This window comes from Stegostoma tigrinum, chromosome 18 (assembly GCF_030684315.1).
Source record: "Stegostoma tigrinum isolate sSteTig4 chromosome 18, sSteTig4.hap1, whole genome shotgun sequence".
Lineage (NCBI taxonomy): Eukaryota > Metazoa > Chordata > Chondrichthyes > Orectolobiformes > Stegostomatidae > Stegostoma > Stegostoma tigrinum.
The window spans coordinates 22,618,868-22,635,882 of NC_081371.1; the positions used below are offsets into that span (position 1 = coordinate 22,618,868).

At 41.1% G+C, this 17,015-nt stretch overlaps 1 protein-coding gene across 15 annotated transcripts in view; it reads left to right on the forward strand.

Annotated features, from left to right (window-relative positions):
• The window catches only part of LOC125460699 (voltage-dependent L-type calcium channel subunit alpha-1C-like), an 814,036-nt gene that overhangs the window by 277,748 nt on the left and 519,273 nt on the right, over positions 1-17,015 (forward strand). For all 15 annotated transcript variants that reach the window (XM_048548420.2, XM_048548421.2, XM_048548422.2 and 12 more), the window contains exon 4: positions 3,315-3,454. In XM_048548420.2, coding sequence (XP_048404377.1) covers positions 3,315-3,454 — 140 coding nt within the window. The remainder of the gene's footprint in view (positions 1-3,314; positions 3,455-17,015) is intronic.

Below are 17,015 nucleotides of genomic sequence, written 5' to 3' on the forward strand. Positions count from 1 at the left end.
GAACTGGAATAAATAGGGAGAGAGGGGGAGGCGGACCGAAGATGGAGAGCAAAGAAGATAGGTGGAGAGGGTGTAGGTGGGGAGGTAGGGAGGGGATAGGTCAGTCCAGGGAAGACGGACAGGTCAAGGAGGTGGGATGAGGTTAGTAGGTAGCTGGGGGTGCGGCTGGGGGTGGGAGGAAGGGATGGGTGAGAGGAAGAACCGGTTAGGGAGGCAGAGACAGGTTGGACTGGTTTTGGGATGCAGTGGGTGGGGGGGAAGAGCTGGGCTGGTTGTGTGGTGCAGTGGGGGGAGGGGATGAACTGGGCTGGTTTAGGGATGCAGTGGGGGAAGGGGAGATTTTGAAACTGGTGAAGTCCACATTGATACCATATGGCTGCAGGGTTCCCATTACTCTCTGTTTTGATCATTCACCCAATTTTGTATCCATGTTGCTCCTATCCCTTTTATGCCATTTGCTGTAACCTGACTCAAAACTGTTGTGTGGCACTGTATTGAACACCGTCTGGAAGTGTATTAACACGACAAGAACAGTATTACCCTCATTTACTTTTTTTGTTAACTCTTGAAAACACTCCAGAAAGTTAGTAGGCACATTTTCTTATTTAGTCATCCCTGTTGACTCGTCATAATAAATATTTGTTCCTAGCAGCTTTGCCACCACAAAAGTTAAGCTGAAAGGTCTGCAATTGTTGTGTTTATTCCTTTCAACCTCTTTTTGATCAAGGGTGCAACGTTTCCAATTTTCCAGTCTCTGACATCTCCTGACTCTGGGGAAGATTGAAAGATGATGACCAGTGTCCCTGCAATTACACTGTCACTGCCTTCAAACAACTGACAAATGAGGACATCATAGACTGGTAAACCACCTCACTTGAAGAATCCAAAGTCACATGACATCAGATTACAGTCTAACAGATTTATTCGAAGTCACAAGCTTTTAGAGTGCTGCCCCTTCATCAGGTGAAGTGCAGAGGAGGTCATAGGCACAGAATTTATTGCGGAGAGATCAAAAGAGCAGATGAGTAGTGAGTGGGGTGTTGGCAGGCTGAATAATAAGTCTCCACAGGTGCTACAAAGTGTCAGACAGTCTGAGTAAAGTGTCAACACCTGAATAATATGTTAAGGGAATGACTGATAATCCAATTTATTGAGACTGAGAGATAATTACAAAAAATTAGAAACAAGAAGATAAACCAAATGGCTGGAATAACATGATAAGTATAAGAATTGCATAAATTAATTGGATTATAGGTCATTCCCTTCACTTGCAATTCAGCTGTTGACACTTTACTCACACAGTCTGACATGTTTGATCACATGCAGAGACTTTGTTCAACTTGTTGACACTCCACTCAAACCAATTGTATGATCTTTTGATCTCTCCAACATAAATTCTGTGCCTGTATGCCTCTCTGCACTTCATCTGAAGAAGGGGCAGCACTCAAAAGCTTGTGATTTCAAATAAATCTATTAGACAATAACCTGGTGTGATGTGACTCCTGACCTGGTCCAATCCAGAGCAACACCGGCACCTTCACATCTTGAAGAATCCAGAAGGGGAACTTCTGAGCCAGACTAGAGAGTTGCACCATAGAAGAGTCAGTAGGAGTCAATGCCAGGGATATGCAGTTGCCCTTAATAATGAGGTTCTTCACATAACAAATTGATCGCCATTGACACCAGAATTTCTGAACTGACATCTTAGATCCATCAGCCCCACTTAGCAGTACATTGCCAATATCTAAGTGCCCATATCAATACATTTCTTATTGAGGTTCATTGGAAACGAACAGGTGCTTGTTGCCCTTATCACTACTATATCGCCACAAGACGGCTCACAAAATTGACATTGTAGTAATAGGCGATAATCATTTAGTAAAGCACCAAAGAATACACAGCTTAACTCATTGAGCCATGATGACTGACGTAAGTTTATAATGGCTTCCATTGTCTTGATATTCAGTGACCCTTACCCACTTGACAACAGATAACAAGCTGCAGAGCTGGATGAACACAGCAGGCCAAGCAGCATCAGAGGAGCAAGAAAGCTGATGTTGTAGGCTTAGACCCTTCCTCAGAAATGGGCCTTTTCTGAAGAAGGGTCCAGGCTGAAATGTCAGCTTTCCTGCTTCTCTGATACTGCTTGGCCTGCTGTGTGCATCCAGCTCTACACCTTGTTATCGCAGATTCTCCAGCATCTGCAGTTCCTACTATCTCTCTCACTTGACAACAAATGTCCACTGATGAACACCCACAGTTGTCACCATTGTATAACCAGCCTCTTCTTTTTTAAATCAACCTATATAGGCATATTATGACATATATCCATGGCTATCAGATCCTGAGGTGAGACTTCAACTTAGAAGTTCTAGCCCAGAGGCAAGGATACTAAAATTGCATCACAAAGCCCTGAAACCTCTTTTGTTTATTTACAGCAAGTCTTACCAAATGACTGTTAATTGGCCGGCTGGCAGTTAATTGTGACAGGGTCATTTAATGGAGCTGGAAATGGCACATAACATGTTTCTGAGTGCTGCTATCGCCCCTCTGCCGTTTGTGAAATCTGGACGCTTATATACATCATCCACCCATCTAAATGCAGCACTAGATTGCGAAGAATTATACTGTTACTCTCCTCAGGAGCTGATCTACATAATAGAATTGTCATGTCAGTCTCATTGCTGGAGGAATGGAAGGGTTCTCGTAATATACAATTGTAATTGTGAAATCTCAGTATTCAAGGAACATCATCTTCAACATCTTCCAAGTATACTCAAGGTTATTGTGCAAAGCCAAAGATTTGCAGAAGTATTTGAATTGTTTTTTAAAAGCAACTCCATTTTTAGAATGCCAATGATTTTTGAGTACAATGTTAACTTAAAACTAAACAAAATATTTTAAATTATTTAATTTTTTTATTGTTTGGCCAATAATTATCAGTTCAGTGTGTGAGATATATTGCTCAAAGCAAATCTTGCAGTAGATACCTTGTTGTTCTTGTAGTCAAATGACTTCATTGGTTTATTCAAATTAAAGTAACTGAGATGCATTACAATGGAAGTAAATGCTAATTGTACATACAAGCACACATCTATTTGGATGGGAATGGCATGCATCCACACATATGAACTTTCAATTGCAGATGTTAGAGTTCAGCATACCATGGGAATGTATACAGAAATCCTTTGACCAGTGCTATAATGCTCATGTGTGATGACAGGTTACGTGTAACGATATATTTCTCAATTCAAATAAATGACAATTGTTGTTACTGCAATAGCACATTTCTCCTTTTTTTCTTCTCCATGCAGGAACGGGTGGAATATCTCTTTCTCATCATTTTCACAGTGGAAGCATTTTTGAAAGTAATAGCTTATGGGCTTCTGTTTCACCCCAATGCGTACCTCAGGAATGGCTGGAATTTACTAGATTTCATTATCGTGGTTGTAGGGTAAGTACAGTTTTATTTTTGCCATCAAGTTTTTTCATCAAATTTATTTTTACCATTTAGGGGAGGTGGCGGCCTAGGGGTATTATCACTGGACTGTTAAACTAGACACCCACGTAATTTTCTGGGCACCAGAGTTTGAATCCCACTTTGGTAGATACTGGAGTGTAATGCAGTAAAGATCTGTGATTAAGAGCCTAACAAATACCATGAATCCATTGTTGATTGTTGAAAAAAACAATCTGATTCACTAATGTCCTTTAGGGAAGGAAACTGCCATCCTTACCTACATGTGACTCCAGCCCCACAGTAAAGTGGTTGACTCCTATTGGTCATGGGCAAAAATGCTCACCTAGCTGGTGACACCCTCATTCCCATGAATGAATTTTTTTGTTAGGAATTAGGCAGAATTTCGCAGTTGGGTTGAGTTGTAATTTTTTTTAAAAAACCAACTTGAATGCCGTCACAGCCTGAGCTAGGACTCGAACCTTATTATCCAGAAGTACTACTACACTTATAGACCCTCTACAGGTTGTGTTATATGCAGGCTTCACCTGAAGGATGTCCGACTGGCTCACCAGTACAGTCTGCCTGTAAGTGGACAGTTAACTGGCCATCACCAGGATCCTGGTAGATTCCAGTTAGGAATAGCAGGTAAACTGCACAAAAGTGTGTGGGGGCAGTGGGATGTGGGAGATGGGAGGCCGCATCTTGAATACTCCAGATTGTTGTCAGCTGCTAGGAGGGTAGATGCTATCAAAATGGGTTGATGTCTTTAAGGACATCTAAAAATGTAAGTACTCTCTAAAGATTTCCAATTCTTTAAAAAAAACAAATGAGACGAGAATACCTATCATGGAATTCCACCACAGGATTGCCAAATGATCATTGTGGCTCTGAAATTGGGCATTGGTAGTTAAAGGATAAGTTATTTGGCTCTGGAAATCAGAAAATACCCGTTAATTGGTCTTATGCATTTGAGCAGGCTGACCTACTCACCTCTCGGAAGCCCTTCAGAGATGTAAATACATCAGGGACATCCTGATGCAATTCCCTTTTAAATTCCAGCTGTCATCAAACATTTTCCCATTCCAATTACTGCGCCCATGAACCAGCCCCACCAACACCTGCAGTAGTTTGCTTTTGTGTTAGTTCTGATACTGATTTTGGTGATATTAAAGCATTTCGTATTTATTATTGCCACATGCACCTGCCACTCCTATTGCTTCCTTTGTGATTGTTGAGACCACAGGGTCCTCCTATCAGAGTCTGAACAGGTGCCTAGTCTCCGTCACTCCTCTGAATGCCACTGGCCTGAGGTGTTTCTTCCTCACCCATCTGCACAACAGTTGCTGTAAGTTCCTCAGCAATTTCTGGTTCTACATGCAATTCATATATCAATCCCATGGACATTTTAGTATCAAATCTGAAGGGGAGGTCCAGGGGACAGTTGTTGATGCTTCCTCTGGGTCCTGGACATGGTTGTCTGCAGTGGGCAAGGATATGCTATCAGGGGAGATGGCTGACTATGTACTAATTGAGTCAGGACACTGGCTGTACCTATAAGACACAAGAGGCAGAAAGCATTATGGCGTTTGGCTACAAGTGGTGCTTGATGCATGACATTGACTACCTAGTTAATATCAGTATTTCAGTACAATGAAAAGTAGTGCTCACTCGGTGGTCTGCATCCCCTGAGGAGTGGTCCCATTCCACTCCTGTGACAGCAAGAATCCTCTCCTCATTTGGGGTACAGACTCAAGATACCAGGCACCTACCCCACCTGTTGCTCCAACCTGCTATGGGCTGTCTCCTCGTTTGTAAAGGGGACAAATGAGTAAGATGCAGGTGGATTGCATGATAGTTAGTGGTGATGCATAATGGGGGAAATGTCTTGAGGTGTTTCGAGGGAATGAGCACAGTGTGAAGGGGATGTAGGATTGATGGTGTGGAAGCATGGGGGATAACCAGAGTGAGTGAATTTGTTGCATGCAACAGAATGGGTGTAAGACCATTACCCTTGGTGGGATATGGGGGCATTGGTAGACACAGAGAATCTGAGGAAGCAGAGAGCAGAGGATGGCAGTTACACAGATGGAGTGGAGAAAGCACTTCATGCAGCAATGCAGCTCAGTCTTCCTCACCTTCAAGACAGCGCTGACTCAGGGAGCAATCTCTTTCCAGTGTGGCATGGTGTTGTGCTGCCAGACTGCTGACAAGGGCCTTCAGGTTCTTGTTAAAGAACTGCAGCACCAGCTTCTCAGCCATAACTCCTCAGTCCTCAAAAGTTTGCAGGGCAGCTGCCAGATGTCAACTTTCCTTTTCTTGTGCAGCAAACTTTTGAAATATGTCATAGGCGCAAGGAATTTTGGTCTTGGGATTGATATCTGGTGAGTGGTGCATTGTTTGGGGAACAGCACATGGTAAAGTGGGGTGGAAATCAGATGTGAAACTCACTGTTAGACAACAAAGCAGTTAATGTTGCAAATTTTGTAAGATATGTTGAGATATCTTGCTTAGCTTTGTGTCAAGAATCACTTCCCCAAACCTGATGCAACTTGAACTTGGCCAAAAAACTGTGAAAATTTGGCTGTAGGTCTAATATGGGTTACGGGCACCGGTGGAAAAACTGTAGGCAGAAAGACATACTTTTATAGAGCGCTTTTCACAACTAAACATCAGCTTAAAGTGTTTTACAGGCAATGCAATCATTTTGAAGAGTAATCACTGTTTTGACGTAGGAAAATTGGCAACCAATTTGAGCAAAGCAACTTCCCATAAACAGTAATACGAAGGTGGCCAGGCATGATCTTCTGTAATATTGAGATATAAAAACAGCACTAACTCCCATGGGATCTTCTTTATCCAACTCAGAGACCAGATGAGATCTTGAATTAATGTCTCATCCAAGAGTCAACATTTCCACACTGCAGCACTCCTTCACTACTGGATTGTTAGCTGCAGCATGTCATGTAGTTGCTCTGGGAAATATTTGACTGTAGCCTCAGGAGGCAACATGCCATACTGGAGTCTCATTTGTAGCCATTGAAACATCTTAACTGCTTCCCTTAGGATTGAACCCTGTATTGCTACAGCCCTTCCTACACTTAATTCCTTCTCTCCCATACAACAGAGCAAACCATGGTGAAATGAATTTGGGTGCTGCTACTTTCTACTGAGAGACCATTCCTCCCAAACTGTTAGATCTGTTTTGCATGAGATTAGCTACAGGCGTTTTTTTTTCCTCTGCCATGTCCTCTTACTCTGCCTGGTGATCATCCATTCTGTCTCTGCCTGTAGAGTCTTAACCTGCAGAGTGACCACCTCTTTGTACATACAATCCACAATACTGTGAGCCTCGTGGTGTCCCCAGATCTAAAACTCAGTCTTCCAGGAGCTGTAGCTGGAGACACTTCCTGCAGACATCCTGGTTCCAGGTAGTGGAACTATGTTGGACTTCCCACATTGAGCAGGAGGAGCTTACCACAGCCCAGAGATCTCCTTCCATAACTTATCTTTTTAAATTGAACCCTTTGATTGTCCTTAAAATCAAATAATGTTAATTACTGTAGGTCCCTTTTTCTCTGTACCACTGCACTGTCACCCTTACAAATTATACGTTAAATATAAAGAGTTTTCAAACCGTAAGCGATTAAAATAGTATAAATATTCTGCTGACCTTGCTAAAGCCAATCAGTTGCTTCCAGGTCTCCTTTCTGTCTCTGGTCTCTGGCATTTTCTGATAAACAAGCGTCTGTGTCAGGTCTAATCTGATGCCTGGTTTGACCTTCCCCCCTTCAAATCCTCCCTATTCCAATATCAGTCAATGAGTCTATAGATTTTTTGTGATGTCACTCGTCTTTTATTGCAAAAATATATTTTATTCATAAATTATTTATGAATAAATTCAAAAGATCCAAAACATTTCAGTCCAGACTTTGCGGAAAATACAATGGAATTTGATATTCCTCATTATTTTTACAACAAGAACTAACTGTAGTGTTCATAGTCTGCTTCACTGTGAGGTGACTGCAGAAGGACTTCCCAGTCTGAGGTTGCATTGAAATAATTCTCTTATAATGCCCAGTTGCTTCAGCCTGCTAAAAATGTTTATTTTCTGTGCTGACTCTGGTTGAAGGAGCTACTACAGAATTTATATCTCTATTGCAGTGCTCTAAAACTCATCTCATGTGCTTGAGTGCACAGGATCTATCCATGTTTTAGGTCGGAGTTTACCGTGTTAATATAAATTAAGGGCCAATTGAAAGCTAGTTCAGAAATGGGCATGCATGAGTAGTTAGGCAGATGTTCAATTACATTTTATTCTCAGTCCAGTAGAGGCATCAATGGAAATTTTACCCTTGCATCTTTTGTTGATAAGAAACATATATTGCTACCAAACAACAGCAAACAAATGAAGTCTGTACCTTGGGAATGAGAAACAGCTGTTTCTACAGACAAGCACATATACTTCACAAATGAGGCCCCTATTTAATCATGACTAAACATCTGGTTTCTGTCAAATTTCAGAAACAGCATCACACTGCACTAATAAAACATATCAAACTTCTATTGGAAAAAAATGTCCTCCTAGTACCGGTAAAAAGGAACTGAAATAACATACTCCTGTTCTTGGAGCATCCCGAGAAACATTTCACCTATTTTTGGATTGTCCATTGATTGGTTGTGGGATAGAAGGAAACCATTTGGCTCATCAAGTCTATGTCAGATCTCTGTGGAGCAATTCAATTAATCTCATACGCCCACTCTATCACTGTAGGTTTATTTAGAGCCATATAGCTGTAATGATGTACAGCACAGAAACAGATCCTTAGGTCCAACTTGTCACTGCCGACCAGATATCCTAAATTAATGTAGTCTCTTTTGCAAGCATTTGGCCTATTCCCTGTAAACCCTTCCTATTCATATTCCCATCCAGATGCTTTTTAAATGTTGTGATTGTACCAGCCTCCACCACTTCCTCTAGCAGTTTATTCCATGTATACACCACCCTCTGCTTGAAAAGGTTGCCCATTAGGTCGCTTTGATATCTTTCCCCAAACATCCTAAACCTATGCCCTTGAGACTCCCCTACCCTAGTGAAAAGACCTTGGTTATTCACCCTGTCTATGCCCCTTTTATAAACTTCTGTGAGGTCACCCCAATCTATTCAGCCTCTCCCTTTAGCTCAAACCCTTCACTGAACCCTTCCAAGTTTCACAACACCTTTCCCATAGCAAGGAGATCAGAATTGAACACAGTATTCCAAAAGTGGCCAAAACAATGTCCTGTACAGCTGCAACTTGACCTCCCAACTCCTATACCGAATGCACTGACCAATGAAGGCAAGTGTACCAAACACCTTTTTCACTATAAGATAACAAAGTGTGGAGCTGGATGAACACAGCAGGCAAAGCAGCATCTCAGGAGCACAAAAGCTGACGTTTCCGGAGGGAACATGTAGGTGATGGGTTTCAATCCATCTGCAGTCCTTATCTTTAAATGGGTCAGGTTGTGAGTTTGAAAGGTGCTATGGAGGGAGGCTTCATGAACTACTGCAGTACAGCCTACCATGCATCAGTCGTGAGGAGTTGGACATTGGGCAAATCAGATCCCAAAGTGAAACCCAGCCTGAAAGACCATAAGATTTGTTTACCATAATGATCATTCATTGAACGTATTTAAGAGACTGCCAATGTACCTTTAACACAGGGACATAAACGTTTGTTACATGCAAAAGGAAAAATACACTTTTATATATTCTATAAAATTGAGTGTTACATTGTACAAGAACCAATTGAAGCAGTCTTATTATGAGTATCCAAAATAAAAATTCAATCTGTTTACTTACAATAACAAGCCTATGCATAACTCAAACCTCGGCTAAGGATCAATCTGTTTTCCACTTTAAAGTTCCTTGTTCAGGTGGCATGCTGGTTTCTGTTAGGCAAATTTCTACATTCAGCTGCTTTTTTAAAGATAATGTTTTCCTGAGATCCTTAAACAAATTACTGACACAGCTCATTGCATAGCTTAACATGGGGTCCTGTAAACTCCTCTTCCATCGCCTTCTGTTTCTTGTGCTGTTCCCTACTGTGAAGCCACTCAGGACTGTGTTCCTTCTGATGTGACCATTTTAGATATTGCAAAACCACATTGCTGCGAGCACAGGTGTTTTCTCTTTCTAAGAGAAACCTACACACTTGGGGATGGTTCTGTCTTTGTAATAAAAAAGCTTCTGTATCTACCTACTAACATATTGTGCTACGTAATACATTGTTTTTCAAATATTTACTCCTTCGGATCTTTCAGACTATAAACAATATTTCCCTTCAAGTCTTTTCCCCCTCATTGTTATTGTTATATGTTTGTTTATTTTTACGCAAAGCGGTCCGAAAGCCTCTGTTTGGTTTCCCTGATGTAGAGGAGGCCACAACGGGAACAGCTGATACAGTATATAACATTAACAGATGTGCAGGTGAACATCTGTTTGATGTAAAAAGTCTTAAAGCCTGAGAAGGGGTTGAGGGGGGAGGTGTAGGGGCGGGTGTAGCACTTGCTTCGGTTGCAGGGAAAAGTGCCGGGGTGGTGGGGATGGAGGGGAGGGTGGAGCGACAAGGGAGTCATGGAGCGAGTGGTCCCTCCGGAACGCACATGAGGGTGGGGAGGGAAAAATGTCTTTGGGTAGTGGGGTCAGATTGCAGATGGCAGAAATGTTGGAGGATGATGCTTTGGATTTGGAGATTGCTGGGATGCTACATGACTTTTCACATCAAACAGATGTTCACCTGCACACCTGTTAATGTGATATACTGTATCTGCTGTTCCTCTTGTGGCCCCCTCTACATCAGGGAAACCAAACTGAGGTTCGGGGACTGCTTTGTTGAACACCTACGCTCAGTTCGCAACAAACAACTGCACCTCCTAGTCGCAAGCCATTTCAACTCTCGCCCCCACTCCTCGGATGACATGTCTGTTCTGGGCCTCCTGCATTGCCACAATGACGCCACCTGAAAGTTGCAGGAACAGCATCTCATATTTCGCTTGGGAACCCTGCAGCCCAAGGGTATCAATGTGGATTTCACAACCTCCAAAATCTCCCCTCCCCTGACCACATCACAAAACAAACCCAGCTAGTCCCCGCCTCCCTAACCATTCCTCCCACCTCAAGCCCCACCCCCATCTCCTACCCACTAACCTCATCCTGCCCCCTTGGCCTGTCCGTCCTCCTTGGACTGACCTATCCCCTCCCTAACTCCCCACCTATATTCACCTTCACTGGTTCTAACCCCACCTCTTTGACCTGTCTGTCTCCCCTCACCCTATCTTCTCCTTTATCCACCTTCATCTGCCTCCCCCTCTCTTCCTATTTATTTCAGAATCCCCTTCCCCTCCCCCATTTCTTAATAAGGATCCCGACCTGAAACGTCAAACTTCCCTGCTGCTCTAATGCTGCTTCGCCTGCTGTGTTTATCCAGCTTCACACCGTGTTATCTCAGATTCTCCAGCATCGGCCTAGACCCTTCTCTAGGCCCAAAACGTCAGCTTTTGTGCTCCTGAGATGCTGCTTGGCCTGCTGTGTTCATCCAGCTCCACACTTTGTTATCTTGGATTCTCCAGCATCTTCAGTTCCCATTATCTCTGATCACCTTTTTCACTACCCTGTTTACCTGCCATTCCACTTGCAAAGAACAATGAACCTGCAAATCAAGGTCTGTTTGTTTGTCAATGCTCCCCAGGACCTTACTAATAAGAGTTCAATGCCTGCCTGTATAATCCTTGCTGTAATTCGCCCTGCCAAAATTTCTGTTAAACGTCCTATCAGTTTCCTCCCAAAAAGCTTCTAATTGAGTTTTGACTTAGATTAATATTATTACACTTCAGATTTAGTTGAATTAGTAAACTTAAATTATCCAGCTGCCATGATGGGATTTATATTCATGATTTAAGTTAATAAGTGCATTCTCTGCATCACTAGCCATCTAATATCACCACAATGGTGTCATTTCCTTAAAATTCCACAATTTTACTGAACTAATGGAATGTAAATTTTCTAGCTATTGGGATGTGATTTGAACTCATATCACTAGATCACCAATTCAGACCTCAGAATTATTCTCCCAGTAGCATAACCATTATGCCACTATCCAACAACAGAGTGTACCAGAAATATTTTCTAATCATTTGGAATTCAAATCCCAGAGCTGGCATAGATCTACACGCCAACCCTTCTAGCATCAAATGTCTAGTAAGGCAAGGTATATCTCTGCTGATAGTATGCTGGATCCTGACTTAGGGAACTCCTGTAGCTGGGACTTCATTGATTTACGTCAATGGCTTATAAGGATGGACATTGCCTCATCAAAGCCACCCACCAACATTAGCGAAGGGCAAATCCAGAACCAACTGAGTTTGTGACTTTCCCTACTTTTGATATGAATCTGCCAAAAACTTTGAGGTCTTTCTAAAGAATGTAGAGATGAAAAACTTATCTTTCCCCCTGCAGACCACTCTTACGTACAGATCAATCTCTGTTTTCAATACCATCAACAACCTTTCTAAATTCTTACCATGCCACTCAGAGCTAAGTAAAATGGAACAGATTATGAATGTCTCCATAATTTTTCAATTGTGTGGTTATAGCCTGAATAGTTTCAGATCACGCTAATGTTGATGTTTCATCTGCTACCATCTACAGTGGGATCCAGAATAGACAGCTAGGGTGTCTGACTGTTGTAGGCAAGATGGCGCGTGACATTCAAATTAGGGCCATATTAGATATCACTGTTGCAATTGTGAGGCACAGACATTTGAGAGCCAGGTTGGTAGTTCTTAGAGCTGCTTGTCTGCGGAGAACTATTCAATCTGATGCTCCAATAAAGTCTCACAATGAGCATCCTAAAACCACCCATGAGGTATGACTGCAATCAAACAAAAATTCCAATTTCACCTGGTTGCATTGGAACTCAAGACTGCCTCAGTGACTGCAGAATGTTGGTTTAGGCCATGGAATATGGATGATAATGCTGATGCCCTTGACCAATAATCTTTGGTCATAATGCCGAGCTCACTCACTGTCATCTCTGTTTGAGTTCTTTTCTTTTTCTGTAAATAAAATCTCATATTTGTCTTTGCATTTGTCCAGTTGCCTGTCTAGACAATGACCAGCTATAGATGCTCGGTGGGCACTTGGGAGAGAGTAGCAGAGACTTAGAAGGGGCATTTAGCTATGTAGCTATGGGAGGTGAAATTTGTAGCATGATGGTTAAACATTAATTAGAGTAAGAGAATTGAGTTGCGTTTGTCAGACAGGGACTGTCAGCCATGTTGGCCAAATGCTATGGGCAGAGTAGCATTGGTGTTACTGTGCCATGATGTTGCCAATAAAGGGCAATGCATCTTTCTAATGCATGTCCGGACATGCAGCAGCCTTTCAAAGATGGAATGGGCCCAAGGGATGTCAGTCTTTTGGCATAACAAGGTGTAGAGCTGGATGAACACAGCAGGCCAAGCAACATCATGTTTGGCCTGCTATGTTCATCCAGCTCTATACCTTGTTGTCTCAGATTCTGCAGCATCTACAGTTCCTACTATCTCTGAATCAGTCTTTTGGCAGATAGCCACGGAATAGCAAGTTTTTTTGGGAACATTGTGCAGTATGTTAGGGTAGAAATCAGATGTGAGAGACTTCATAGGGATAGGGAAGTTAATGAATGAGGCGAATTTGGTGATGATTGCTGCAAAGTGTTGCTGCAAATAACCCTCCAAAAAATCCAATACACCTCTAACTCAGCCAAAAATAGTAAGAGTTAGCCTAACGTGCAGCCTTGGCATTGTTGCTTCCTTCCAGAAGCAAAGCCCTGTGTAGAGTACTTTCAGCACTAGAGGCTCAAGAATTGGACACTGAGAAAGACTTGGATAATCCGTAAACTTTTACACGTAAAATTTGTAAAGAAGAGGAATGGTTAAAGGCATGTGAGACATGGCATAAATTTTGAAGGGATTGTAATTCAATTGAGTATACAACAGAAATTCACAAGAGTAGTTAAGATTTTAAAAATCTATTTGGCATTTCCTAACTCTGTCCTTGCCTGCAAATTATTGGACAGCACTTAAGTGTCAAACACACACTGACTTCAAGTATTAACTGGAGTTAAGTTTTCAGAAAGAAACACATTTTTGGAACGGATGTATGATGTCTTAAAATAAAGTCCTGGGAAAACATTCATTCCCAGTACCCTCTTCTCATTGTTCCCCACGTCTCTGACCTAAAAGAGTAACCATAATTTGTAAGCAGGTAGCCCCTGGTTCTGACTCTTAGTATCTGTCAGGATCTTATATACTTCAACGAAGGCAGCCCTCACTCTTCTAAACTCTTATGGGAACACGTTTAATCAGTAAATTTTACTGATAAGATAACCCAGTCATTTCATGCATTCCATGTACCATGTATGGTCAGTAACATTCTATTGCGCACAAGTTCCAGGTACTGAATATATCCAGAAGAGAGAATCTAACTATCTCTCCGTGACATTCAATGACATTTCCATCACTGAATCTCCCACTATATACACCTTATGGATCACCATTCATCAGAAACTGCATTGGACTATCTATGTAAATATTGTGGCGACAAGAACAGGTTACAAGTTAGGAATCTTGCAATATGCAATTCATCACCTGATTCCACTGAGCTTGTCTACCGTCTACAAGGCACCAGTCAGGAATGTGATGGAATATTCCCATTTGCCTGGATGAGTGCAGCTCCAACAGTATTCAAGAAGCTTGACATCCTACAGGACAAATTCACAAACATTCATTTCCTCTATCACCATCACTCAGTAGCGTCAGTATGTACCATTTATAAGACTCACTGCAGAAATTAACCAAAGCTTTTTAGGCAGCCTCTTCCAAGCTATTAGCCATTACCACTTAAGAAGGACAAGGACAGAAAATATAAGAGAATTTCACTACTTGCAAGTTCCCCTCAATGCTACTGACCATCCTGACTTGGAAATATACTACCGTTCCTTCAGTGTCACTGGCTAAAAAATCCTGGAACTCTGTCCTGATGGTAATGTGGATTTAACTACACTAAATGGATGGTCGTACTTCAAGAAGATAACTAAGGAAGTCCCCTGGGCACAGCATGTACTACAAATACTCTAGCTATTTGGTACTTGATATAGCATGGACTAACCATTGACTCTTAAAGAACTGACACAAGCTGCTTTAAAAAATGTATTAAAAAGGTTTTTAAAAGATTTCAGTGTGCCCATGAAGAACTGAAGTCACTGTTTCACTCTCTGTTCCCTCCATTAACTTATCTAACTTAACTAGACATTGTTGCAGAGTCAACAGATTTCCCACACTCTCCAGTCAGTAAGTTAGTGTGCTCTAAAGATAAACACACCAAGTCAGAGAAATCCGAACCTAAAAGCTGCCATTTAACATGAATCAAATGATCATATTGATGATAATTTAGTCACTAGATGAGGAGTGTGAAATACATACATTTCAAATGGCACTTACTAAAGTTGGAAAATCTAAAAAAAATGATAAAGTATATCAGTGACAAAAAATCCACATGCTAAAATTGAAGGGTTTGTTACCTGTAGTTTATTTCTGCACTACTTTCTACTGCCTACTTCCCTCTAGATTAAGTTTCACTTTTAATAAAATTAAATTCATAATTAGAGAGTCATTTATAGATTATAAGAAAGAAATGTGCTATGGACTTCATTTAACTGAATTTGGTTTGAATATATTTCACTTAATAGTAAGGATAAAGTTATTGTACACCAATTTTGTATTGCATTCATATTAATTTATACAATTTATACAATTATACATTTATACAATGTATTTGATCAGACAATATTGGTGTCAGAGAAGGTTCCCAATGAGATGAATAAAAAGGTTGGGCTACCAAAACATTGATTTAATTTGCCATTCCTGAAAATTACTTTTACAATTTATAATTATATAAAACATCTAATGAAATAGTCTGTGTTATATTCTTGTATTTTTTACAGTATGGTCCATGTTGTGTCATTCCAATTAAAAAGAAAAGAGAAAAACCTGTTGTCTTTCTGTAGCTTCAAGCAAGTATTTCATGCTATGTCCATCTAAATATTCTAATTGTTGTTTGATGGAATCAGAGTATCATAGAAAAATAGAACAAAGAGGAAGCGACTTAGCCCATCGTACTTGCATTGATCAGGAATGAACTATGCAGATGAATCCCACTTGTCAGTTTTTGATTTCTGGCCTTGTAGGCTAAAGCATTCAACAACATATCCAAAGCAATTTTAAAAGCATTTAGGGTTCCTGTGTCTGAGATAACAAAGTGTGGAGCTGGATGAACACAGCCGGCCAAGCAGCATCTTAGGAGCACAAAATGAGATGTCTTCTTGAAATACAACATCCTTTGGTGTTGGGTCACCTACAGTCCTATCCAGAAGGCAGTTCCATGATTCTAACCCAGCATTAATGAAAGAACAGCAAAATACTTCTAAGGATGGTGCGTTGTTTGGAGGGAACATGTAGGTGATGGGTTTCAATGCATCTGCAGTCCTTATCTTTAAATGGGACAGGTTGTGAGTTTGAAAGGTGCTATGGAGGGAGGCTTCATGAACTACTGCAGTACAGCCTACCGTGCATCAGTCGTGAGGAGTTGGACATTGGGCAAATCAGATCCCAAAGTGAAACCCAGCCTGAAAGACCATAAGATTTGTTTACTATAATGATCATTCATTGAACATATTTAAGAGACTGCCAATGTACCTTTAACACAAGGACATAAACGTTTGTTACATGCGAAAGGAAAAATACACTTTTATATATTCTATAAAATTGAGTGTTACATTGTACAAGAACCAATTGAAGCAGTCTTATTATGAGTATCCAAAATAAAAATTCAATCTGTTTACTTACAATAACAAGCCTATGCATAACTCAAACCTCGGTTAAGGATCAATCTGTTTTCCACTTTAAAGTTCCTTGTTCAGGTGGCATGCTGGTTTCTGTTAGGCAAATTTCTGCATTCAGCTGCTTTTTTAAAGATAATGTTTTCCTGAGATCCTTAAACAAATTACTGACACAGCTCATGCATAGCTTAACATGGGTTCCTGTAAACTCCTCTTCCATCGCCTTCTGTTTCTTGTGCTGTTCCCTACTGTGAAGCCACTCAGGACTGTGTTCCTTCTGATGTGACCATTTTAGGTATTGCAAAACCACATTGCTGCGAGCACAGGTGTTTTCTCTTTCTAAGAGAAACCTACACACTTGGGGATGGTTCTGTCTTTGTAATAAAAAAGCTTCTGTATCTACCTACTAACATATTGTGCTACGTAATACATTGTTTTTCAAATATTTACTCCTTCGGATCTTTCAGACTATAAACAATATTTCCCTTCAAGTCTTTTCCCCCTCATTGTTATTGTTATATGTTTGTTTATTATTACGCAAAGTGGTCCCCAAGCCTCTGTTTGGTTTCCCTGATGTAGAGGAGGCCACAACGGGAACAGCTGATACAGTATATAACATTAACAGATGTGCAGGT